The sequence below is a fragment of the Onthophagus taurus genome, chromosome 11 (assembly GCF_036711975.1).
Source record: "Onthophagus taurus isolate NC chromosome 11, IU_Otau_3.0, whole genome shotgun sequence".
Lineage (NCBI taxonomy): Eukaryota > Metazoa > Arthropoda > Insecta > Coleoptera > Scarabaeidae > Onthophagus > Onthophagus taurus.
This window is the reverse complement of record NC_091976.1, coordinates 20,683,681-20,710,444: the sequence shown is the minus strand read 5'-3', so window position 1 is coordinate 20,710,444 and position 26,764 is coordinate 20,683,681. Positions and strand designations below refer to the sequence as shown.

Sequence of the window (26,764 nt, the reverse complement as noted above, 5' to 3'; positions counted from 1 at the left end):
TAACTAATTACTCTCTGTTTGTTGACTCCGTACATTATCTTGTAACAAGAAAGGTGTTAAACCTAGATTACAGTGACCAGAAGAACTTTACAATACATGGAGAACTGTTAATGATCATACTTTTAGTGAACCCAGTACCGAAGTTATTAATGAAATAACATCATTAGATACTATAAACATTGTTTCCGCAGCAGGCACAAGTCAAATACAGCCTTTAGATGTAAATGATTAATATGGAAAAATATCATGTTAATTTTAATTTTTTACATAATATGTTAAATTACAGGTCGTAACAGGCAATTAGTTATCTTTACGTCGGTTTATCAAGCTGTTTAAATATGCTTAGTTTGTAAATTAATGTATAAACGTAATATTTCCGGTGGAATTTTAATTTATAAGATATCTAACGTGCGCTATGTGTGGAATTATAACTATTTTTTATTTCAAAATTATTATTAATAAAATAAATTAGTACTTATTATTTAAATTATTATTAATTTCAAAGGAATCATTGATTTCTATTTTTTGTGTGAAAAGAAAGGCTTTGAAAAATATGAAACCTCAATTATCTTATAAATCGGTTATAAAAAAGCTTTTAAGGTAAAAGTTGTTGGTCCAATTTATATTTTTGGTGAAGGTGATTTCTAATTTTGGCAATAAATTACTACATCTCCATTTAGATCTTTTCATTTTGTTTATAATAGTAACCTTCGATGATTTTATTAAGAACTGAAGCGTTTAAAATTTTGAAATACACTGAGTAATTTATCATCGTTAACAAAGAAAAGAATGAGTTGTTCCAGAAAATTAGAGCGTCAAGAGTTTCATCTGCGAATTTCTCAACCATTTCAACTATTCTCGTTTTTTTATTCTTTTCTAAAGAAATTACTTGAAATCATTTGGAATGTTATACAATAACTTTGCAAACAATTCTGTTTTTCTTCTTTTATGGAAAAAAAAATCTTTTTCTCATAAGAAATAAACACTATTGAGAAATTGAACGAAAACCCGTATTGAAACAAAATGACTCATAGGCAAGTACATACACCATAAGTGATAAATCTGACGATTAAATTTTATAACTCCAGCGAAAATCGTCGAACCGTGAAACCGTTTCATCTTTCGAAATCGTATTCGTGGAGTTTAAGTGCCTGCATTCGCACCGATAATATCAAAAGGAACACCACGAAGGATCGCGGTTTTCTTGTTTTGTTACCAATTCTTAACGTAAAACATAAAATTTTCAATCTCAATAAATTAGGTCATTCGATTACGTGCGAAATTTCGATCACCGATCCGTGAAATTATAACATAACGCAATTATAATTTCCTCTAAAACGTTTTAGCCCACACATATCAACGTTTTGTTTTAAAAAATGATCATTTCGATGTATATCCAGCTGAGACCATTAATTTTAAATATTTTTGTTTTTGTAAATTACATAATATACGGTTTCAAGCTCGTATTTAATACCTTTATTGTTTAAACATCGTGTCTCGTTGTATGGCTCGATGAATATCGAGATAAAATTGTTCATGATCGTGCTTTTGTGGTGGTATACAAGGAAATAGCGTGCGGAGACTGGGTCGTATCTGGTTTCACATGCTGATTGGCAAATGTATTGAGGTTTTCTTTATGGACTCAATCGTTTTGGTTTATTTTATCAAGATCCTTCTGGTAAATGATGCCTTTTTTCTGTTAACCCGGAAGAATCTCTAAACTGAACTTCCTAATGACTTTTCGGTAGAGTAGTTCATCCAAAGAGAATGTTTATAATGAACCAGAAAATCCACCACACCTTAAAATACTTTCACGGATGGCGCTTCTTTTATCCACATAGAGTTCGACTGACCATCTGCACGCCCATATTATGTAACATGTTTCGCCTAAGAAATGGCTTAGACCTTAGATATTTTGCCTGTCGAATACGTAACACGACCGTGTTACGGTTTTACTGCTTCCTGGAGTTAATAGAAAAGACTTTAACGATTTCGTTTATTCAAAATCCTTTCAATTATCGGATATTTTAATAAAACTATCAAGATCTATGTGCAAATTAAGCGTTACAATTTAAATTTGTGTCACAAGATTTATTATTGCAAAAATTAAAAAAATCGGGAGCGGATTTGGATGATTAAACTCAAACTAGTTTGGTCCTATTAACGAAAGTGTTCGTATTTCTACGAATGTATATGGTGTTAAAGACGACGAAGAAAAAAATTAAAGCGTAACAAATGAATAGGAATTGGAAAGACAGTGGCCGCCCGTTTCGAGAGGCTGGATGTAGTATATTACTACGGTAACATACATCCATGTGCTTAATTATTAATGGGTTACATAAACGGCCCGTTGGCGTTACCAACCTTCCTAATTGAGCTTCTCGCTTCTAGAAAAGGAAGTTGCAAAACTCGACAGTTTCCGTGTGTATTTAAGTCATGATTTTTAACGATGGAGGTCTGTTGATTTCTATATAGGTATTTAATTAAAAATTATGAAATGAAATTACTATTAAATGGTGCTTTAAAAATGCCAATCATCTATAGCTTATACTTAAGTAATCAATTAACTTTTTTAACGAAACTGTTTAGAAAGAAATTATTGAATTAAAAAAAGCAATTTTATAGGCGTTATTTATGTCGATTAAATAACAATTTATATTAATATAAAAGACCGCTAAAACTTTTTAAAACCGCAAAACATGTAATTAAAAGATTATATGTGTTATGAAAATCGTTTAAACGTGTGATACTATATTAATTATCATAAAAATCTTAACATTGCAAAAGGAAGTTTTTAAATAATAAGCATGATTATGTTCTTCCTTTTTCTGAAATTGCCTATATATTTTATTGTGAATCTTAACCGCAGAGAGAGTTATAGGAATATTAAGAAATGTTAATTTTGTAATTAATGGGGAAAGTCATAGCTATGAAACTATAGTATATTTAGTATCATGATGTACGATAAACTTCGATTTAGATATTTAGATATGGATATTTGTAAGTGAAGAAGTTGGATATATTTGACTGTGTGGGTTTATTACACTATTAAATTAATCTAATATCTTAAACATCCTTGATCATCAGCTCAAGGGAGTTTATACCCTTGTTTATAAATAAACTTACTGTGAAAGTGATGAGTCTTCAACTCAAACTGTAAAGCAAGTTCATGAAACAGGATCGTTATTGGACAAAACAACCCGTCACAAATTCATTCAATTTTCATATTTTCGTATTTTTCTCAATATTGACGCATCTGAGAGCAAAAATGAAAGAAAGGAATATTTTTAAGAATACTATTGTATACAACTTTTGTTCTAAAAGCTTTGTTGTAAAATGCTCTGATTGCCATTAATAACTAGTAATACCACGAAATAAATCAAATTTCGTTATTTTCTTGATATTGACTCATCTAAGAGCAAAAGTGAAAGAGAGCAATATTGTTAAGAATGAAATTTGCTACAACTTTTGTTCTAAAACTTTTTGTAAAATGCTCCGATTCCCGACTGTTACCATTAACCCTAGGATGCATAAACCGAGTCTCTCAGGCCCGGAGAGCATTTAGTTACTATAGTTATTTTATTAGTTAATTATCCTAGGGTTAATAACTTGAAAAAGCAACAAATTCATCAAATTTTCATATTTTCGGATATACCTCTCTTAGTTTTCGTAAATGACATTCACGAATTGACAGAAAATTAGTTGTATGTTTGACATTTGCCAAATGGGAAGCTTTACACCTGAACGGAGATGGCAAATATTGAAAACTTACATCCAAAATGGTCTTCAACCCAAACTCTAAGAAATTTACACAGAAACATCCATCAACCTCTCAGGAACTGAACATTTCTCGCACTTCTGTCAGGAATATTTTGCATAAAGACCTTAGTATGAAAGGTTACAAAATTTAATTAGCCCAAGAACTGAAGCCACATGACCATCCGATGAGTTTTTGGTTCTCCCAATGGGCTACATTGCTTGGCCGAAGATGAGCATTTTTACCGAAAAACCATCTTTTCAGATAAAGCTTTTTTCCACATCGGACGTCTTGTCAATAAGCAAAATTTTCGCATTTACGGCTCAGAAAATCCAAACGACATCATTGAGAAGCCGATGCACCTAAAACGACTTTGGTGCAAATTTTGGCAACAAACATTTATTTCCAAAAATTGAAGAGGATGACACTGTCGATGAGACATTTAGTTTCAACAGGACGTGTGGCTACTTGCCACACAGCCAATGTAACAATTACTCTTTTGATATCTATTTTCGAAAATCGAATAATCAGCCGTAAATCTGATGTTAGTTGGCCGTCTCGGAGTTGTGATTTGAGCCCGTTGGACTATTTTTTGTAAGGAGCCGTTAAGAATAAATGTTACGCTTACCATCCAGAGACGATCGAGGTCTTGAAACACAACATCTAAGTAACCATTCAAAAAATTTAAGTCCAAATAATCGAAAAAGTACTTGAAAATTTTGTGATGGGTTAACGTATATTAGGACCATCAAAGGTTTCATCAAATCAAATCATCAAAACCAGCAAATCATAATTCAATATCATTTCTTATTCTTTAGATTACAATTTTAACCACACACAATAACAAAACTGATCCGCGGATTCTTTTCTGTCTTATCTGTTGAATTACTAAAAATAATCTAGAATATCAATCCCGTTATTCTTGGATTCTTCAGCTACATTGATCATAGGCTACACTTTATTTCTTCACTTCTGATCTACCTCGTCAAAGGCTTCTTTTCACTCAATTGACACCCAAGTATTATTTGCCATTTTGCCTCGGTGTTAATCTGAGTAAACGTGGTAAAGTATTTGTTCCAATTCTGATTCAATTTCTTAAATTCTGAATAATTTTTTAGAGATGATATACCATTACAGACGTTGATATCAAAGTGATCTTTTGAAGGATCTGCTAGCAAATGCTGTCAGTAACTTATAACTTAATGATTTGCACAACAGGTACTTGGTTGGGTTGGGTTAGGTATTTAACCAATATGTATGTCATTCAAGACTGAGAATTTGCATCATCGGATATTTTGCATCAACATTTATGCCGGGTTGATACTCACCTTCATCAAAATACTTTGATGGTGCCCATAACTCCTCCAGTAAGGCTAAGCACCTATTCCAACGACCAGCAATTTATTACATGGTTCCCAGAGTGTTACTACGTCAGGATACTCCATACTTTCAAATATCTAAAAATATTATTTTTCATTACAACCTCACCAGCAAATAATGTGGGATCACAATCACAATAACTACTTTTTTGCAGGCTAAACCTCAATATAACAAAAAACCAGTAACTCAAACCCATTAATACGTATTTCACTTCCTTTGCTAATCTCCATAAATATCTACTCTCAGCCCTTACTTCTCAATCCTTCAAAATCGGTATATATCGACCGCAATTACACCATGGCAACCCGTGAGGATTTAACCTATAATATCAGACAGTGGATTGAAATGTTTATCATCTCATTTTGTGTATTACCATTACGGTGACTCCAGATCCTAACTTCATTCTACACAATTCTAACAAACAACCCTTTACAGATTGTTCCAGTGGCCTTAGCACCTAATCCCTATTCACACTTCATCACTAACCTGAATTTTATAGCCACTCATAGTTTTACTGCCTTATTTGATTGTATAACAGGGCCAGAAAAGAAGATACATTTTGAAGATTCAATTAAAGACGCATTTAATCCAATCCATGTTTCATATCTTCCCATTTTTGACACTTTTTGCAACCGCTTCGATTAGGTAAGAGAACGCAGGACAACATATTCATCAATATTCCTATTTCAAAGTTGCCTCATGGATGTGAGTCTCATTTTGCACCAGTCCTTAGAGTTAAGAAAGAGTATGAGCAACTTCTTCTTATTTTATCAGTAAAGTTTCGAACATAATTTTAGAAATATGACTCTAAACTCAAATCTATGTATATAACAGCAATAATTGCACCATTTCCAGATCTGAACTTGCCAGTACAACGTTCAGCAATAACAATACAAAATCTGCAATTCAACTTACGATTTATCATCATAATTAACTATATTGTGGAGAATACAGTTAAAATACAGAGTTAAGAGAGACTTGCTTAACTTTCTCATCTTCTGATGGTGTTGCTCTATCAATAATGTAGATAGAAGTATTCTAGTAAAACCTAATATTTAATTTAATAATTTTTTAAAATAATTTTTGGTGGAGTCGCCGGTAAAATCAATACTTTCACTAAAAATTATGAAACCGAACCCAACCTAACGCATAAATCTTATACAATAGATTTCTTTCATCAATAAACAGAAAGGAAAGTAACAATCATCACCTCTGACATACATAATTTTAAAGTCATCCAAAAATAAATTTTGAAAGCATTGACATTTTCTTTGTCTTCTTATAATAACAACACCGTAAAATTGAGCCGTTCTAGCAAAAATGTTTCAACAAGCACATTATAAAATATTTCTTATTTTCCGGATTATCCAGAATCGTCTTTCTTGGTAGTTTCCTGAATGTACCAACGGGTAATTACATAACCCAAAGACAACAACAATACCGTAAATAATTGTACGTGACAAATAAGTCTTACTAGTTGGTAGAGAAAACTGTGTTGATAATTATTTTAATGTCGTCGTTCGCGGTTCGCCTCGTAAGCCATATGTTGTTCTTTTAGACGTCTTAAAAATTCTTAAGATCGAGCCACAGGAACCGTTAACGTTTCTAGTTGATGCAGGCCGATTATTAAATGTTTACGCAAACCCAACGTCTATTATATGCTCTAGTTGTGTCGGTTGAGTTCTGCCCCTTTAAGAGAGTAGTTAGATGCCGATCTCGTACACGGATGAAATTTCCGCAATTAACGGCATATTGAAACTATCAAAGACATTTTGCGGTGACAACGACGACGACGATGAATTGCGAAACCGAGTCTACGAGCCACAGATTCTAAGTATTGAGGAGGCAATAACTATATACGTGTGTAATTTACAGGAAATTTGCGGAATTGAAGAGAAATGTTGAGACGAAGAATTTCGTTATTTACGTTTGATGTTGTTCCGCGAGAAATAAATTATTCTGAAGTAAAGAAGTAATTAACAGATTTTTTTTGTAAAGTTTATGTTTTAATGTCAAAGCTGAAAAATACATTTTAAATTAAAGATTAAAATGTAATACACAAAACAACTAATCGCAAGAATTTTTTTTCATCTCTAATTACGCTGACCTACTTTAGAAAATACTTAAAAGTTTATTACTAATACTTAGTGTACACTCAATACTTATTAAAATAACTACACTCAGAATGGATTGCAAAATATTACGAGTACCAAATAACACCATTAAAACGTGAGTTAATTCCCATTGGTTTTCGATACCATAACCACAACGTAATAATAAACTTAATAATAAAATGCGATTATCGAAATTAAATTATCACCTCTTGATTTAAATGATTTTGTATCGATACAATAGATTTAGCTTGGTCGTTAAAGGTAATTCGCTCCAATTATCCAAATCGAAACGACCGGTTGCGAAACGAACGTGGGCAATAGCGAGATTGTCACGAATATCCACAGGCGATCAACAACAAATTACAAAATGCCACAAGCTCTCTTGTCACACATACATATAATACAAAATGGGTATAGTTAAGATCTTGAATGTGCAAGGATGTAATTATTACGATGTCTGTATTTAAAGTGTCTAGCTCCAATTTTCATTTTCCACAACTAGTTTTGTAGAGCAGGTTTATTTTGTTGTTATATGAATATGAAACAAAAAGAAAGTTGATTTTTTTTTTGTTGATGTTTTTATTTTTTTATGGAAATATTATATAAGGAGAGATCGTTTTTTTGTTAATAAAAGATAATTTTAGTTTCCGCAACCAATTAATTTTAATAGAAAACATAAAAATAAGGGCAAGAAATTTAAGAAAGTTTAACATTTTCTGTGTCATATTATTAGATGAGTTAATGTATTTTTCTAGTTTCTATATAAGTCCATACTGAAAGGAATAACATGGTTACTATTTGCAATGAAAGAAGAATATCTTTGAGAAATATTACCAAAACAGGAAGAATCGTAAATAACTTACGTAAATCCTTTTTTCAAAATATTTCTTGACTCATTTCTGCATAAGATTCGATACATTAAGCGCCATCTAAAATGCAGTGGTTAAACTTGAAAGGTCATTAAGATTATAAAATAATATATAAGTACATACATATAACATTCCAAATATTCACAATCAATTTTAATAATCAAAATTATTTTCATCACCTTTTTATTCCATTTTAATCAAAAAATTCCATTCAATCAATTATTGATATCTCCACATCTTTATATAAAAACTTAAAAGCCCTTACCACCTTAATATTAACTAATTCTAAATGAATACTTCTATTTTTTCATAGATTCTAATTCAAGACTGATTTTCACTAAATTGTGTTATGGCGTGGTATCAAAAAGTATAATTTTGCATTTACATGTATACCAAACGTACGAACAAACATGCGAACGCACACGAGATACTGGAGGTGGTAGTACGGTGAAGATCACAAACCTAGTGAAAGTAAATCCCTGTATCTACAACACCCAACCGTTGGCCGTGTATAAAAGCGGCTGGACATTGGGGGTAAGGTATCACACACCTTTTGACATCGTATAGTAAACCACCTCATTCAAACACAAGAGATGAGGCCGTTTCTGGTAAGGCGATTAGTACGAAAGAAAAATGAGATGATATTGATTTTAATGTTTCTGTTCTATTTTTGAAGATTTCCATGTTGGCCTTTGCCGTATTCGGCGCGACCTTCGCCGAAGAGGCAAAGAAAACCGAAAAGCGTGGTATCATCAGTAGCGGATACGGCGTTGGCGGTTTAGATGGCGGCCATGGAGGTCTAGGAGGTGGAATTGGAGGAGGTCTTGGAGGTGGACATGGCTTCGGGGCTGGCGGAATTGGAGGCGGATATGGGGGCGGATATGGAGGAGGATTAGGAGGAGGGTTGGGAGGAGGATTAGGAGGAGGATTCGGGGGAGGATTCGGTGGAGGTTTCGGAGGAGGATTCGGTGGAGGAGCTGGTGGATTTGGCGGTGGAGCTGGTGGTGGTGCTGGAGGTGGTGCCACAGTCAGTACCGTTACCACAGCCGTTAATGTGCCAGTTCCGGTTCCACAACCAGTTACAGTAACCCGCCCAGTAGCAGTACCAGTCCCACAACCGGTTCCGGTAGCTGTACCGCGCCCAGTCGCAGTACCAGTTCCAGTACCCCAACCGGTTGTTGTGCCACGACCAGTTCCAGTCACTGTCACCAGAACCGTTGCAGTTCCAGTACCACAACCGGTTCAAGTACCAGTTCAAGTACCTGTGCAAATTCCAGTTCCTCAGCCTTATCCAGTAACCGTACCACAACCAGTTCCAGTTAGAGTACCAAACACCGTCGTCGTACCAGTACCACAACCCATCTTCGTTGGTGGAGGTGGTGGAGGTGGTGCTGGTGGATTTGGAGGAGGAGCTGGATTTGGTGGTGGATTCGGGGGTGGTCTTGGTGGAGGATTAGGAGGAGGATTAGGAGGTGGATTAGGAGGCGGATTAGGAGGTGGATACGGAGGTGGATACGGAGGTGGTCATGGAGGTTTAGGAGGTGGACTTGGAGGTGGATTAGGTGGAGGACATGGAGGTTTCGGAGGTGGATTAGGAGGTGGACACGGAGGCTTCGGCGGTGGACTAGGAGGTGGACATGGAGGAGGTGCCAGCAGCTATGCCTCAGTCTCCTTTGGAAAACATTAACTTAATAAGACTCCAAAAGTTATATACCAAAAAAAATTAAGCCATGATCACGACCAATTTTCCATCCAGAACATCAATGTGATACGTTTTTAGTCGTCGAAATCTAAAAAGGAAACAATCCAGTAATACCAAGAAAGTATTATAAAAATGATTGATCAGAAAAAAACGTATTATTTAATTCTCCTGTACATAATTTAAAAATAAAAAGCTATTATAAGTTTACAATTGTTTCAGTTTTTTAACCTCGTAACCTTTTCAAAATTACATGATCAAATACGTGAGATCGTACGCAAACTTTTATTGCACGTTTCGCATTTTCTATGAAAAAAATACCTCTTTCCTATTTACATAATTAATGGTGCGAGAACAAAAGTGTTGCATTGTTGCATTTTCACATATTTTTACGCGAAAGCAACGGATTTGGATCGGCGATTGTTCTCATTGATTTATCATTCGCAGATTAGAATTAGAGAATAAGCACCGATCCGTAACTTATAATTAACAATTATTTACTTAAGAAATGTATCATAGATAATAATACTTCATCACGACTTTATCCAAGGATGTAAAAAAGTATCGATATTGTATAATTACATAAAGTTATGGAAAAGGAAAATATAAACGTTTTATTAATAGTCATTGTTTTTAATCCTTTAATTTGTACATCACGACTTATAAGTATTATTATTCATTACGATAAATTCAATAGAGAAAAAAGTTGTTTAAAATAAAAATTGTTCAAGGATATAAATAACGGTTTATGTTAAACTCTACAAAGTTAAATAGTATTTTTTATACTTGAAAATTTTTTGTACCCATTCTAATGATTTGAAACATATTTCTTTACACAGGGTAAGTCAATGGGTATGGAACAGTAAACTGAATAGGTTCACTAATTGTCTGTAATAACTGTAATGTTGTAAAACACTGTCTTAATTAGTACTAATTGCATAATTGCCATTAACAGCATCAATCACAGCTTTTCTTACTGCAAGGCTACAAGTTTCTTGTAATTTTTGGGGTTGAACTGATTTTCAAGTGCCTCATGTTAAAAGGATCATCTGTATATATGAAATTATTACATAACTTGTTATCCTCACCGCTTTAGAAAACAATTTTAAGAAATTTCTAAAGATGTGTACGCGTTTAAATCTCGCTATATAATTCGAGGAATTCACAATTACTATGGTTTCTAAAACTAGGTTAATTTCGACTAACATACATTTTCTGGAGTGTTACAGTTTTTTTTGCTTAACATCTATTATGTATGCTGCAACTGTACACTGCAACAATATAGAACATATTTAATGAAGCGGTAATAAAAAATATTTTGCAAAGGCTTTATTATAGTCATTTAAAGAAATAGGCCGAAATAACTATTTCAATTGTTAAGAAAGGAATTTTATTTAGAAAATATTACCTTGGGCAAATGATTACGTTAAATTATTTAGGTTGTAGTCTCACGATCACGAAGTGAAGATACACGGTTTTAGAGCAGTTGTCCAACTTTTTAAAATAGGGCACATTTATAGTGCTACAAATAATTGTGGTACAGATTATATAATAACAATTTGTTACCTATACATAATTATGTTAATACTTTTTTTAATATTAATAACAATTTCAACGTTTATGAGAAACATGAAGTTGATGTTGAACGATTTCTTCAATGTTGGGCACAAGTTTGAAAGAGAAACCCTTAGGAAAATTTTAAATTTTCTCATTTAGAATTTTTTACCTAAACCCTCCACCACCTTCATACCCTCGGCTCTTCGCCCAAATCACCTCCCTCATTCATCTCTTGCCCTCAACCCCTTCTCCCAAAATCGACCTCTTGTCTACCGCCTCCTCCCTCAGCTCGCTACACCCTCTCAACATATGTTCTAGCGTCTCCCAATCTTCTCCACACAGCATACACCACCATCCACATTTCCACATCGACCGCTTCCATCATCAGATACTTGGCAGTTCTTCTGTCTCTGTATGTCCTTGTCCCTATCCCTCAATTCTCTCCAGTCTTCTGTTGTCGATCCCAGTTAGTGAATATTCCACTCTCCTACATCATCAATATCGTCTCCTACAATAGCCTTCTCTATCTCCTTGCCCATATATCAACCTTCTCTCCTTGATTTCCCTCCAGCACTTTCCCAGGATCAGCATACAGGATATACAGGTTACCCTGGAGTCTCCCTCGCCAACCCTAGTACCCATCGCCAATACCTTGTTACTGCATCCTCCAGCAATCCTTATTCCTTCCACCCTCATACTTCTGCGCCATACCTCAATGCGCTCCTCACCAGGCCCTTAAACATAACCTTTCTTTTTCCCACATCCCTTCCAAAAGTTCTCTCTCTCTCCATCCCCAAACCTGACCCAACCCAACCCATCACTCTGTTCGTTCTTTTTGCCATCGCCCTCACGTACGACCCAACTTTATTACCCTCCGAGAACCCATATCCTTTTTCTCTCTTTTTTTGACTTGATTGTCTTGAAGGTAGAAAATCCTAACTCACACAAGTAAGAAGTTAAAAATTGACGTAAAATCTCCAATACTTTTTGCGATATCGTCTCATGTTCTTCTTTTAAAGAAAACCAAAAGACATCAATAGGCAGTTCCTTTTGTTTAATCATCAATCCACAATCAGTGAATACATCCTGTTATTCTTCTTCTGTTAATCTTCAATTAACATTACTTGGTGATTCTATGAATGGATTTCTAATCCAATCGTATTGTTCAATGTTAAGGAGGTATGCGACATTTGAATTAAAAAAAAGGTTGTTTTTGCACTTGAAGTATGTTATAGACTGTCTAGAATGAGAACTTATTGACAGAAAATATTTGCGGAACGTTTTTCTGTCTGAAAACTTCATTTTTATAACGCACTTAGTCGAAAATTCCAAACTAACTGTAACGTCTTTATGTTTTGTTTTTACTCGATTATATATACCTAGGTATTTTGACCTTACTGTTAAAAATAGCTAAAGTAGCAAGAAAGTGGGATTGGATTGCCTCCGATATTGCTATTTACAATTTTAATGACGGCCTCACAAGCATTATGGAAATAATGCAAGTCTTTATTATATATTATAGAGATATAATATCTCTATAATTCATCTTGCATTCATACTTCTAATATCTCTATATTATCTTTACTATATATTATCTAATGCAAGTCTTTTGAATTTTGCCATGAAATGGATTCACGTTGTATTGCACGTGCTAAGTGCCCCATGACCGATGAGACTAAAGAAGCTCGTAGAAGCTTATTATCAAACAGATTAGCTGCAGAGGATAGTAGCCTTCAGGAAGGACAAATGTACCCAATATTCTAATAAAGATTTTTTGAACTAATTTTGTATCATAAACTAAGAAACTATTAAATCGAAGAGTATAGCACCGAGCTAGATTATGGTGTAAATCAAATTTACGTTTACTGAAATCTATTAAATCTTCTTTTTTCTAAATCTTTTTTTATTTATTAAAGGCCTCACTTTGTATATAACCAAACTTAATTGTTTTTATCTGTTTTTATCTCTTCAATTCATTTTTGCATATTAATGAAGGATGAAAGTTTGATTTTTGGATTCAATTTCATAATTAACGAATAGTAATGAAAAGTATTAAAATACATGTTGGTTATAATTAACCTTAATCCGCTTAATTTATGTAAATGTAACGTATTTAATGATCTGTACCAAATGACTAAATTTAACTTTCTGACTATCGTTACGAACGATCTGGGTTATTTATAACAACTCGAGATCGACGTTAACGTTAACAAAGAATCCCTTTATAAAGTATTTCTAAAACAGGAATGAATCGATTTACTTTGTCAACGTTACCGACATTACGAAATCGAACGCTTTTAACTGCAGTTGTCGTAATTGCATTTATTATTCACTTAGTTCTAAACTTATTCAAAAAGTTAGATTCGATCGGCGAAAGAAAGAAACGGGTGAAAGCCTCATTTTTGGGGTTTATTCACAATTGTAAAACTTTTTGGTATATAAACCCGAGAAATTCCTGCTGTGGTTATCATTTCTAAATCGTCATTACAAGAAAGTGAGATTCCTCAAGATGCAACCACAAATTAAATTAAAGGTACTTTTCTATTTAAATAGGAAATTGTTAATTTTATATTACGTAATATTAATTAATTTTTTTTGTGTTATTTTTTATTAGGTTTTATTTTTAATATTAACTATAAGTCAAATTGGTTATTCGAAAGATGAAGCAAATAAGAGGATTCCACGAGGTATCTCGTCAGGGGGTGGAGGAAATGGTGGTGGTGATTTTGGTGGAGGCCATGGAGGGGGTGGAGGGGGATTTGGAGGAAATGGTGGTGGATTTGGAGGAAATGGAGGTGGATTTGGTGGGGGTGGACATGGTGGAGGTGGATTAGGAGGGGGTGGAGGATTTGGGGGAGGTGGATTTGGAGGAGGTGGAGGAGGATTCGGAGGAGGTGGAGGAGGTTTTGGAGGAGGTGGAGGAGGATTTGGAGGAAATGGGGGATTTGGAGGTGGAGGAGGAGGAGGAGGAGGAGGTGGTGGAGGCGGTGGTGGAGCTACCATTAGCGAAGTAACCCAAACTGTAAATGTACCCGTTCCTATTCCACAACCGGTAACCATAACTCGTCCAGTTCCGGTTCCAATACCGCAACACATCCACATTCCAATACCAAGACCTGTACCAGTTGCAGTACCAGTTGCACAGCACATAGTGGTTCCGAGACCTGTACCAGTTACAGTAACAAGAACAGTACATGTTGCTGTTCCCACTCAAGTCAAAGTACCAGTTCAAGTTCCGGTCCATGTTCCGGTTCCTCAGCCCTATCAAGTGGTTGTACCACAACCAGTCCCTGTTAGAGTTCCAAATACTGTTATAATACCAGTTCCTCAACCTGTGTATGTTGGAGGAGGAGGAGGTGGTGGCGGCGGATTCGGTGGAGGAGGTGGAGGAAATGGAGGATTTGGAGGCGGTGGAGGTGGCTTTGGTGGAGGAGGTGGTGGATTCGGGGGAGGACATGGAGGAGGAGGTGGAGGCGGAAATGGGGATGGTGGATTTGGAGGAGGCAATGGAGGAGGATTCGGGGGTGGATATGGATCAAAACATTAAAAAGAAGACTGGAAAATGATTTTGTTTATAATTACTGTAGTTTTTTAATACTGTGATAGAAGCTGTTGTAAAAATGCTAAATTTACATATTCCAATAATAATATATTATTTTTGCACTAATAGTGACTTCTTAATTATCTTAAATGGGATACAAAATTTATCCAATTAATAACGCAGTATCCTCCCCCTGTTTTTGTATGCATGAAAGAATTATTCTTAATTACCACTAAACACATAGTTTAAATAGAAAATTGGCGAAAGTAAGGTACAACTAAAAAAGCCTTATATATCGAGAGATTCCATCTCCGCTAACACAGTGTCTACCAATTCGTGGAAAAATGCAGTTAACTCCGGTAAGTAAACTTATATGGCCCTCTACCATCTGCCAACCAGTTTTCTTTTTATTACTTTCAGTCGGTGTACTCAGCGGGTTTCATTGCCATATACCTACTCAATGTTATTTATACTACACCTCTAGATGAAATGAAAAAGAGACATCTTCAAACAGAATCTTTCGGCATCTTAGAATTAGATTTAGATGAATCCATGGTCCAACAAATATACGAAGACAAATTATTATCAAAACTAAAAGATATTGATGAAGAAACTGCACGTAATTACACCAAAAATAATAATACAGGAAGTAACGTACAAACGAGACTTGTTACATTTGGTCAACAAACAAATGTCAACAACCAAGTCGCAAATCTCCTCAACCATCAAATTAGCAATCAAATAACTAACGAATTAATTAACGCAGTTTCTGCTCAAATTCCTTTAAATCAAGATGATATGGCTGTTGTTTCAGTAGCGATTCCACAAGCTACGTTACAAAGAACAGTTGGGAATGTTATAGCAAATCAACTTTTTATTAATAGAAACCAAAATAATTTAGACCAATCATCTAATAATCATAAACAAGTTGAGCAAAACAATGAAGAACAAAATAATTTGGATTCACCCCAAAAATTTCATCCAGTAAAATCATCTTTACATCACGATTATTCCAACCAAAAGCAACTTAAGCATCCAGATTTAGACAGGATTAAATTTTCTGTGCCAAATTCCGTTCCAATTGTGATTAAATTAAAAGATAAAATGGTAGTTAATAGGAAAGTTAAAAAGATTCATAAAAGAAAGAACGGTGTTAATGAAGATATTCATATAATTTGGTGAAAATCTAATTAAAAATAATTAAGTTATTATTACTTAAATATCTTATTCGCAATAAATTTATAATTTCTAATGAACCAAAGTAAATAAATAAAAAGTTGTTCATTTTAAGCGTGTAAAATAGAAATCTGTGCCGTGAAATCGATATTAAACGCTACATTTGTATTCGTTTTTAAGACTTAATCTTTATTTTGGGATGATTGGGTTTAGATTAAAACATTTTATTGTTCCACGAAATAAATAAATACAACAATAACTTTATCACAGAAATTTGAGTAATTTATCTCAACCTTCTAACACCTCGAACCTTTCGAATCCCTTTTAAAAGCGTTTTTGGAACTAATTTACTCGAGCCATAAATAAGTTCAACATCCCCGTTATCAAATCGACTGTTTCTTCCAAAATTATTAAAATTATTTTTGGTAATCGGCGGTAATTGGTTATCATCGATTAATTCTTCGGAGTCTTCTTTTCCAACTTGCAATCTGGGTACTTGTTCTTGCTCAACAATAATGTAACCTTGTTGTTTAAGGATTTCACGTAAATAATGCGGATATTGCGGTCTTATCGGCACAATAGGTTCAATAACTGCAAATTCGGGTTGATCAAAAAGTACTGGAGGTTGTTGGTGGTCAATATGTCTTGGTCGATATTGTTGGTCTTCTGGAGGAACAAATTTGAATTGATCTGGGGCACGAAATTCACTTATTCTTGCTATTTGCGGAGGTATAAACATTTGAGGACCCGGATTTGGATTTTCATCGTTATTCGAAACAAACAAAAAATTAGGAAGATTTGTTTGTTGGATATAACCATCATTTTTGTCCGTCGCCTTTAAAAATTCACCACCGTATTTACTTGGACTAGCTTGATTTTTATTCTCATCTTTATCGTTATATTGACCCAACGCTACGTTGGAAAATATTACGAAAAGAATCTACAACAACAAAACAAGTTTCACTTTAATTTAAAAAAATCACACAAAATTTTACTTTTTATTACCATAAACAATAGCACCATGTTGTTTAAAAGCACTCACACCAAGATTTGATAACGATTCCAATAGACCACAAAGTTATATAGAACAGCCCACTCTCGGTGAATAATTGAATACTAAAAAGTCGGGTAACCATAGATAAAAACAAGTCATGGAAATTTGTCAAACCCTTTCACTTCTACTTGGTATTTCGACTATTATTTAATCATCGAGACGATTAAAAACGTTTTATCAACGCTATTAAACCAATAAAGTTTCTCAAATTAATTAAAAAAAGCTACAAGTTTAATGAACAGATGGCTCGGAATAGAAATCGTGTAACCGCATCTATGTGTTAAAACCAAATAATTTGCAGCAAATTTGCAACGTATATTGAAACAGATAATCAGCAAACCATGAAGGTTATCGAATAAATTTCTTGATTTGAAGAGATAAAGTCTTATAGATAAACAAATATCATCAACCAATTTCATTTACTTTATTATAACAACAATACATCAAAACTTAAAAAATTAAACAAAAATAAATACAAAAATTACACAAGCATAACAAAAAGAAAATGAATTTTTTTGTATCACAGGAAAAATTCCTTTGAAATATCTTAACTACTTAAGACAAATCGTGTTGGGCGTCTAATTCCTGCGATGGATCCTCCTCTGTTGTACCGAGTCCTTTTTGAGGAACCCACAGATCCTGATAATTTTAAGGTACCCTTTGGTTTCGTTCCTAATTTAAAAGATGTTAAAGCACTACTTGGACTATCTTCGAAAGAATTATCGAAGCTGCTAAAACTTCCAAACTTTCCGCCATCAAATCCTCCGTACTTTCCACTTTCAAATCCATTGAATCCCCCGAAATGATTGTACCCGCCTTCGAAATCATTTCCAAATTCGTTGTACTCCCCAAGGTTTCCAACATCAATGAAATGAGATCCTTTAACATATTTTGTGGGTGGTGCGCGATTTTGAGATTGACCACCTTCCGAATACATCTCAGAGTTTACTATATCATTGGGATTTTTGGTGATGGGGGGAAGGTGGCCTAAATTTTCTGGCCTTTGATAGGACACTTGAATCGGTTGTGATGATTGTTCTTGCGAATATTGCGGTTGATGATTTGGATATTGGGGTTGTTGATTCTGATATTGGACTTGACTGGGTTGTTGATTTAAATATAAAGATTGTGAATTTTGATATTGCGACTGTTGATTTTGGTATTGAGACTGTTGATTTTGAAATTGAGGCTGTTGATTGTGAGATTGTTGATTTTGGTATTGATCTTGTGGATATTGAGGAACAGCTGGTTGTATATTCGCAAATTCAGGTTGGTTAAATTGTACTGGAGCTTGTTGGTATTGATGAGTGGGTTGTTGGAAAGATTGTAGGTCCGGAGGTACAAATTGGTATTGATCTGGAGCTTGGAAAGGACTTTGTTTTTGCATTTGTGGTGGTACAAATACCTGAGGACCTTGTTTCGTTGGATCTTGGAAATTTTGGGTTGATGGTCCACCGTATTTTTGAGCAACGGTGGCTAAATAATTTGAAATTGCTTCAGGTACTTGAGGTGGTCCATATTGTGGTGGTTCGGCAGTTAAAGCTTGAGCTTGTGGCATAAAAAGGATTTGAGGGGGTTGTTGATAATTTGAATTAGGATGTCCATAACTCGGATTTTCATAACTCGAAGATGAACTAGAATCCTTTTCAAAATAAGAATTTACTGGAGCAAATCCCCTTTCGATAGATTTTGGAGCATTGAAAGCATTTCTATGATTATCATATTGACCTAAAATTCCTTCGGCGAAAACCACCACGAAAATCTGCAACAAATAATTAGTGAAGATTTAAATCATAACACACGCACTAAATTCCTTTATTTTTAATCTTCACAACGTACCGTAATTTGTAGCACTTTCATGTTCTCGACGCACAGAAACTAAACGATTTGGCCATAGAACAAAAATACTGCTAAGTTATATAGGTACCTCGCCCTGCACCGTGAAGTGAAAGACTTTCACTGTACAACGCGGAGATGGAAAGTAGAATTCTTGTCGGCAAGTGCAATAGTTCCATTGACCTTCGCCTTGAACAGTTAGAGAGTCCGTGGCCATTTCTAAGACCCGCTCTTGTTGCTTTACTACGAAATTATTAATTGGACGTTATTCGTTGTTTTCATACTACTTTCTATTTGGGAGTGTGCTTTCTGCAAAATTACTGTTAATAAGACACTAAATGGAATTAATTAATATTTAATCAATACAATAAGAATTTCGAGTAGTGTATACATGATTTTTCTGAATTACAGAATTCGATATAACAGCTTTATTATACATAACTTGAATTTTATTTCAATGTATTCTACTTTCATTGCGTTTTTATTAACAATATCCTTAATTTAGTGAAATTTTTTGTAAATGTGTCTCGAACTTTTACTGTTTTCGAAACTTTGCATGATATTTATTACATTCTAATTTAACGGATTATTAAATTAAAGGTTAATTTGTTATTAATATTATTGCTTGTTTATTAGAAATTACAAACAAAATATTACATCTATTTTTTAACACGCGTTGTAATTACACTATTACATATTATACTATATTCCGCCTCTGGTTATAGAACCTCGGTTTTTTTAATCATAGTAAAGATTCTTTCCGGGTTGAAAAGACTGCGAAATTTACTTCCTTGGTTGTCATTGCTGAAGAAAGGAATAAACTTGTTGCCTTAACTCCTTTTGCTTTCTTTCAGGACAGTTTTGACTTCTTTCAATCGTCTACCTGTCTACTTTCTTCTCGGTATAAATATAATAAGACTTATTAAAAAGTGACAAAAGGATATCTCAAGAGAGTCAAAATTCTTGAAAATCTGGGTTTTAATTGTTAAGGAATACCAAAAAGGAGAGAAAGGAAGCCATGAAGAAATTAGGCAGAAACCAATACAAAAACGGAGAAGGTAAAGAAAGACTATTTCTGCCTTTTATCCTGCATTAATGTTTGACGAAATCAGAAAGATGTTCGATCTGCATTTATATTCATCTAATGGCAATACAATAATATGACAATTAAACCTAAATACGACAAAGAAATGAAATAGAAAGAAGCTAAACATAAACCAGAAAGATGCCAATAGCTGCCAACGTAAAGCAGAAGAAGCCGATACGAAAATAGTACTATACTATTTATCTAGAATAAGTAGGTATAGATACCAAAAAGAAGTAGAAGAGAAATCAAAATAACATTAATAAAGAATCAAAAAATTTTGAATTTCCTTTGCTTTCTTTTTAAAAATCTCCACCAATTATTTATTCGAAACCACTTTACCATTTTTATTTCTATTGTGGGTTTGAATATTTAGAAATATGTCGAAAGCAAAGAAAAGTCAGAATGTTAGGCATCAATTTAGGAATAAGGAATAAGAAATTAGATGAAAAAAGTCTGTGAAAAGGACTTTTGATCTTTGCCAAAAGATATAAACCCAACATTCGGAAATACGTTAAACTTATTAGTGCCTGCGTTGGGATCATCACCTACAAACAACATTCTGGGTGGTTTCTAGTACTTACTTTATAATGCCTTCATGCAGCCCACTGGTTACAAAGTTAGATGTAAAATACATACTTTAATTTCCTCTTCCATCCTCCTTGCGTCATTGATATTACCGCTCTGTCACACTCGGAACATCAAGTTTGATGACAGGTCACAGTATTTCTCAAAATTGTGAAGATTTCAGAGAGATTGTTATCCTTACAATATAATGACAGTCAGCTTTTCCTTGGTTGTATTTCTCTTTCTCTTCCATATCCAGTATGCTTTTACTCTTCATGTCCCATTTTTTGTAATCAGAAAAACTATTTTGCATTTAATCCAGCTATATCTCAGCCATTCTTCTTTTTCCAAGGAAACAACTTTGACGGTTTGCAATTAGCAGGAACTCGCCACCATCTATTTCCGAGATTTTCATACGTGAATGTCTTCCTTGTAGCTACCCTAGGAATAATTGCAATGAATTATAAATTACATTCCCTACAATCAGTTTAAGTACATTGATTTTTTACCTGCATGCCATTTACTACTGATAAGATAGGGTACCTTTCCAGTGATTAACCGACATCTTTGAGCCATCAACGGATCTACACTTTCTTCACTTCTTCACGTTACCGCACCTCATATCATTTATCGGTATTTATCATTATTTAGATTATTATATGCTTTCGGTGAATTTCGAGTAGCTATTAGATATTGGCCACATATACCTATATGTCTCAGGGTGTAATTGTTTTAGTATGAGCCATTCACTAGATTGCATCAAGATTAACATGAGGCTGTCATCTCGTAAAAATATTTCCTCAATCTCCAATCTTCATTCTTTCTGTACACCTTTAGGTTGGTGCAAGGTTGGTGCTGTAGTTCTTATTTTTCAATTAAAAGCATCCATCTTCATTTTAGTCCAATTTATAATACTATTATAATGCTATTCCATAATTCTCAGTCTTCATCTCTTCATTTGACACGGTACTTAATCCACCAGTAGTTTTCCACCCTTAATCACTTTAATACATTTGTTTAATCCGAGAGACAGCCCTTTTTAAAATTCCTCTTGATATATTGCATAAGCTTTGATGTCAACTATTTACACCAGATATGATATCGATAATCTCTCTTTATTCCTTTTTTTTTAATTCAATACTTTTTTCATATATGTGACATTGGATGGAAGAGATCATAAGGAGATGTAGGTGCCCTCTAGAACAGCACTCTTCTCTTCGCCATTTTTCTTGTATAGTTTTAGTAATTCAATCAGCCAAGTATAATCAATGTGCTTGCTATTGTTCTTTACACTATATTTGCTAACCACTGTATATCACAATCTGGTCTTTACAACTTTACACATCCTTCCTGCAATTACTCAAGATTTATGTGGTATACACGATACAAACTGATTCAAGAGGAATTGAATGATCTGATTCAAGACATTGCCTTATGGTTGAAGAAGAACTTTTCAGGAATAGAAATATAATCTTTGTTAGGTACTAAAACTACAGACAATATCAGCAAGATTTACCTTATATACAAGATTATACAGGACGCAATTCTTATTGAACAAACAATACCTCATAAATAAATAATAATACATTTAATAATACACATCATTTATTAAAAGTCTCCCTCCTGTAAGAGATGTCTTAAACTATTTCTTCATATTTGTTTTCCTTTTCTAACTGTAATTCTAGAATCTAGATGATCAATATACTTATATGGTGTAATTAATTATTGATACAAATTAATTTTATCAAAGCTTAAAAAAGATTTATTGAGAAAATAAAGTTTTAGATAAATTTAATGGTGTTTGAATGTTTACATCTATCTGTATTTAACGAATCGAAAAATGAAAGCGCTCACTTCAATTTCTTTATTTTTGCAACTAAAACTCTTACTTTTACCCACTGCGGAGATTGTATTTTCCTCTTCTTCCTCGCCCCCAGCCATACGTTCACCTGAATTTAATCTGAAGATCATTTCCGGAACTAGAAATAACACAATAATTTTAATATCAGTTGCGTCATCCCTATAATCAATGTCAATTTATGATATTTTGTCTTCGCTTATCTTTTTAACCAAGAACTTTCTTTTAATTTATTTAATATTTCCTTTTTTAATTAATTAGCTTATTTTATTCTTTCATTTCAACACAGGGTTAAGAAGTGAATTTATGTCGTTTTTCAATAGAACATGCACCGACATCGATCTTCTTGACATTTGAACGCCGAGATACAAAGGTCTGGTCATGTTGACCGTCGTCGTTCCATGGTAATAGGTCATACTTTAAACGATCGTCAGCGTTTAAAGAAAGTTCATTGTTATCTCGTGGCGTTAAGACGTAATCGCTTGAGTAACTCAAAGGAATCTTCTTCACCTGTATTATTCATTTTCTTTATACTTGCTTCCCAATATAATGAGAAAATTGCTTTTTGTTTAAATTTTTAAAGTTAGTAGGCAACAATCTCTCTCTCATAGATATAGTTTTACATCGGTATTCATTTCCATCACGTTCATATGACATTGTGTAAATGAAAATATTAAATTACAAATGGAGAAAGCTTCTTAGTATATATACTCGTTAACCCTTTGAGTTTATTATCACACAGTGGTGTTTTCTTGTATAGGAATCAACATGAATCTTATTGTGGTAAGAATTTTTATCACGAAATTTGAAAAAGAATTATACAATTCTTGGTTTTTAATGTTTTAAGGTTGTTGGAGTACTTTTCCTTGTTTCTGGACATGCTTCTTCTGAAGATATTCCAGAAAAGAAGGTTGTAAAGCGTGGTGTAATCGATTCTGGTTACGGAGGACTTGGAACAGCATCTTCGGGAACATATTCTGGAGGATATAGTGGAGGATATGGTGGCAGTTATGCTGGAGGATATGGTGGAAACACCGGAGGATATGGTTTAGCAGCTGGAGGATATGGTGGGGGAAGTAGTGGAGGATATGGTGGGGGAAGTACAGGAGGATATGGGCATGGTATGTAAAAAGAAAATTTTAATTCTCAAAATCTAATTATCATTTCTATATTAGGAGCAACTTTAAACACAGTTACTCAAACAGTCCACGTTCCAGTTCCAGTTCCACAACCTTACACCGTAACAAGAACTTTCCCAGTTCCTCAACCCTACCCAGTTCACGTCCCAGTACCGCGCCCAGTTCAAGTACCTATCCCTGTACCACAACCTGTGGATGTACCAAGACCTGTTCCTGTACCAGTAACGAGAACTGTACCAGTACCAGTACCACAACCTATTCATGTACCTGTTCAAGTACCCGTTCATGTACCAGTACCACAACCTTACCCTGTGAGTGTACCACAACCAGTTCCGGTTAGAGTACCACATCCGGTTGTGGTGCCAGTACCTCAACCTGTACATATTACACATGGAGGAGTAGGAGGAGGATATGGATCACATTAAAAAAAGAAGAATGATTTTTTCTTCATAACGCATGTCTTTATATTTTTTAAATGTGTAATAAATAACGTTAAATAAGTTTAAAATTGTCTTTTTAACGCCTTTAGAGTAGGCAGCTGTGGTTACAGTTTCTGCTTCAATAATTTCTAATTCCTCAAGGGAACGTAACATGAATTTAGTGGCCTAGTTACGCTGAACGTACAAATCATCATTTATAATATATCGTTATTTCTTAATGCGTTGATTACAAACTAAACAAAAACCCTTAATTTTATGTTTCTTTCTTTATAACGGAAGGACGCGAACGGGATATTAAGAAACATTCTAGAGCAGGAATTACCGGCGAGATTATGTGGTAGAAGCAAGATTTAAAAAGATTGCGGAGCTTCCGGATGAGCGCTCAAGTGTTCGTTCGTTTATGCTTCCATGCCCATCACCTTTTTCGTTTTATTGTGATGATCGGAAGATATAATTTCTTTTAAATTAAAGTGGTTACGACTAAAATTTTTTTGAAAATTGCGTCTATGATTCAGGTTGATATGAAGTAATATATCACATACAAGAATTAAAGTAGCGCAACGTTTTCCACGTAATCTATGTATTAAGAAATATAATAAGTATAAAGCAAATTCAAAGCAAAGTTATATAAGTTTTTCTTCTTCCTCATTTAAGAGAGAGTATTTTCCTCGCAACGCATAAATTTTTAATTTCAATATGTCGATGAAAATCTCCCCACAACAATGTAGATTAGATTATTTTTTGTGGTAATTTAAATAACTCTTTTAATATTAATTTATATATTTCCTATTATTGTAATAGTAATTCTGGAATAATAACGCCCGTCTTAGGTAACAATTGGACTTTCATATTTAAAATTGTTAGTTGAATTCGTTAATTTCGGTAATGAAGAAAAATCAAAGCACCCGCGATTACGTCACGTAAATGGACACGGTCTGGCGGGCGATGCGTCCATTTCGAACGATGGAGAGATGCGCCATAGCGGCGTAGTGAAAGTCTCTTTGAAAAAATCCAATGAACATAGGGAACAGCTCGCTCTCCCCCACCGTGTGCAAGTATATAAGTCACCGGAGTCTTCTGTACAGACATCACTCAGGCATTGAACACCGCTTGAAGCAAAGATGAAGCCTTTCCTGGTAAGATTATATCCCATCCCAAAAAAGTTTTATAATAAATAAATCCAATTTTTCCACCCCTAGATTACATTAGTCGTCTTAGCTGTCCTCTCCAAAGGTCGCTGCGAAGAAGCCGAAAAGAAGAATGAAAAACGCGGTATCATCGATAGCGGTTATGGAGGTGGACTTGGAGGAGGACATGGAGGAGGAGGTTTTGGAGGCGGAAGCGGTGGATTAGGAGGCGGACATGGAGGTGGTTTAGGAGGTGGTTTAGGAGGAGGTCTTGGAGGTGGATTTGGAGGTGGATTCGGTGGGGGTGCTGGAGGCGGATTCGGAGGTGGATTCGGTGGAGGAGCTGGAGGCGGATTTGGAGGTGGTTTTGGCGGAGGAGCTGGAGGTGGAGGCGGAGGCGGAGGTGGTGCTACAGTCAGCACTGTAACCAGTACTGTTAATGTACCAGTCCCAGTACCTCAACCATACACTGTCACCCGCACAGTACCAGTCCCAGTCCAAGTTCCAGTTCAAGTAGCGGTCCCAAGACCCGTACAAGTACCAGTGCCAGTCCCACAACCTGTTGTTGTACCACGCCCTGTACCAGTTACCGTAACCAGAACTGTACAAGTTCCAGTACCACAACCTATTCAAGTACCAGTCCAAGTTCCAGTTCAAGTACCTGTACCACAACCCTACCCAGTCACCGTTCCACAACCAGTCCCAGTTAGAGTACCAAACACCGTAGTTATTCCAGTACCACAACCCATCTTCGTTGGAGGAGGTGGTGGAGCTGGAGGCGGAGCTGGAGGTGGATTCGGAGGTGGAGCTGGAGGTGGTTTCGGAGGTGGAGCTGGAGGCGGTTTCGGAGGTGGATTCGGAGGAGGATTCGGAGGAGGATTAGGAGGTGGATTAGGTGGAGGACATGGAGGCGGATTGGGAGGTGGATTAGGGGGTGGATTAGGAGGAGGACATGGAGGACTTGGTGGAGGATTTGGAGGAGGCCATGGCGGATCCGGGGGAGGATTCGGAGGAGGTTCCATTGGACATGGTGGGGGAGCATCCAGCTTCTCCAGCGTTTCCTTTGGAAAACACTAAATTAACCTCTATTTAATCACCTTTCCAAAAAAAGAACCTTAATGTCTCGCTGTGATAACTTATTCTTTCGAACACTAGAGGACGTGTTGATTTTTTTGTATGTCTATTATGTGAATTGAATAAAAAAACCTCTTCTTAAATTTTTTACTTTTATTTACTCAAATACATTTAATGTAACAAAATACAACAATAAACCCAGATTGCTATATAAGCCCAAATATTCCATTTAAAAATTAAGTCAATTGAAATGACTCAAAAGAGGGTCCATTTACAATTAGAATTCTTTAAACAATTTATATTAGAATACACAAAAATGAATGATCACAAATAATTCTTGAAAACTCGAAATTTAGTATTATAAATCGATATAGCATTAAATAATGATACATAATGAAAAAAATAATAATAGAAAGTGTCAATTACGTTATTATTCAATAATCGATAATTTGATACCATAATAAACTTTTAATGAAAATCTTTTGAGAATAA

At 34.7% G+C, this 26,764-nt stretch overlaps 6 protein-coding genes across 6 annotated transcripts; 4 read left to right on the top strand and 2 right to left on the bottom strand.

Annotated features, from left to right (window-relative positions):
- The first annotated feature begins 8,647 nt into the window (after positions 1 to 8,647).
- LOC111414409 (uncharacterized) lies at positions 8,648 to 10,032 on the top strand. The gene is made up of 2 exons (XM_023045748.2): positions 8,648 to 8,728; positions 8,797 to 10,032. Exons 1-2 carry the CDS (start codon positions 8,714 to 8,716, stop codon positions 9,805 to 9,807), a joined length of 1,026 nt encoding a protein of 341 aa, XP_022901516.1. The 5' UTR covers positions 8,648 to 8,713; the 3' UTR covers positions 9,808 to 10,032.
- Positions 10,033 to 14,104: 4,072 nt separating this feature from the next.
- Positions 14,105 to 14,923, top strand: LOC111414386 (pupal cuticle protein 36-like; the record flags this gene model as incomplete). The annotated part of the gene is made up of 2 exons (XM_071200494.1): positions 14,105 to 14,180; positions 14,292 to 14,923. Coding segments are annotated over 2 exons (708 nt in total), but the record flags the coding sequence as incomplete, so codon positions are not given.
- Positions 14,924 to 15,218: 295 nt separating this feature from the next.
- Positions 15,219 to 16,366, top strand: LOC111414412 (uncharacterized). Its single transcript, XM_023045751.2, has 2 exons — positions 15,219 to 15,276; positions 15,338 to 16,366. Exons 1-2 carry the CDS (start codon positions 15,262 to 15,264, stop codon positions 16,097 to 16,099), a joined length of 777 nt encoding a protein of 258 aa, XP_022901519.2. The 5' UTR covers positions 15,219 to 15,261; the 3' UTR covers positions 16,100 to 16,366.
- On the bottom strand, positions 16,171 to 17,148 carry LOC111414414 (uncharacterized). Its single transcript, XM_023045753.2, has 2 exons — positions 17,099 to 17,148; positions 16,171 to 17,033 (listed from the first exon to the last, which is right to left on the bottom strand). Exons 1-2 carry the CDS (start codon positions 17,114 to 17,116, stop codon positions 16,377 to 16,379), a joined length of 675 nt encoding a protein of 224 aa, XP_022901521.1. The 5' UTR covers positions 17,117 to 17,148; the 3' UTR covers positions 16,171 to 16,376.
- Positions 17,149 to 17,549: 401 nt separating this feature from the next.
- Positions 17,550 to 19,075, bottom strand: LOC111414407 (vacuolar protein-sorting-associated protein 36-like). Its single transcript, XM_023045745.2, has 2 exons — positions 18,987 to 19,075; positions 17,550 to 18,909 (listed from the first exon to the last, which is right to left on the bottom strand). The coding sequence occupies exons 1-2, from the start codon at positions 19,005 to 19,007 to the stop codon at positions 17,695 to 17,697; spliced, it is 1,236 nt and encodes a 411-aa protein (XP_022901513.2). The 5' UTR covers positions 19,008 to 19,075; the 3' UTR covers positions 17,550 to 17,694.
- Positions 19,076 to 23,221: 4,146 nt separating this feature from the next.
- Positions 23,222 to 26,415, top strand: LOC111414413 (keratin, type I cytoskeletal 9-like). The gene is made up of 6 exons (XM_023045752.2): positions 23,222 to 23,275; positions 23,340 to 23,613; positions 23,668 to 24,053; positions 24,902 to 25,126; positions 25,175 to 25,207; positions 25,271 to 26,415. Exons 1-6 carry the CDS (start codon positions 23,261 to 23,263, stop codon positions 26,273 to 26,275), a joined length of 1,938 nt encoding a protein of 645 aa, XP_022901520.2. The 5' UTR covers positions 23,222 to 23,260; the 3' UTR covers positions 26,276 to 26,415.
- The last annotated feature ends 349 nt before the right edge of the window (positions 26,416 to 26,764 follow it).

Excerpts from the sequence above, each read along its gene's own strand:
- LOC111414407 (XM_023045745.2), bottom strand. The coding sequence starts at position 19,007 with ATGAAAGTGCTACAAATTACG. Across the intron at positions 18,910-18,986 it reads TGAAAGTGCTACAAATTACG|ATTTTCGTGGTGGTTTTCGC; the intron begins GTACGTTGTGAA and ends TATTTGTTGCAG.
- LOC111414413 (XM_023045752.2), top strand. Across the intron at positions 25,127-25,174 it reads CTCTCCCCCACCGTGTGCAA|ACACCGCTTGAAGCAAAGAT; the intron begins GTATATAAGTCA and ends CTCAGGCATTGA. Across the intron at positions 25,208-25,270 it reads CAAAGATGAAGCCTTTCCTG|ATTACATTAGTCGTCTTAGC; the intron begins GTAAGATTATAT and ends TTCCACCCCTAG.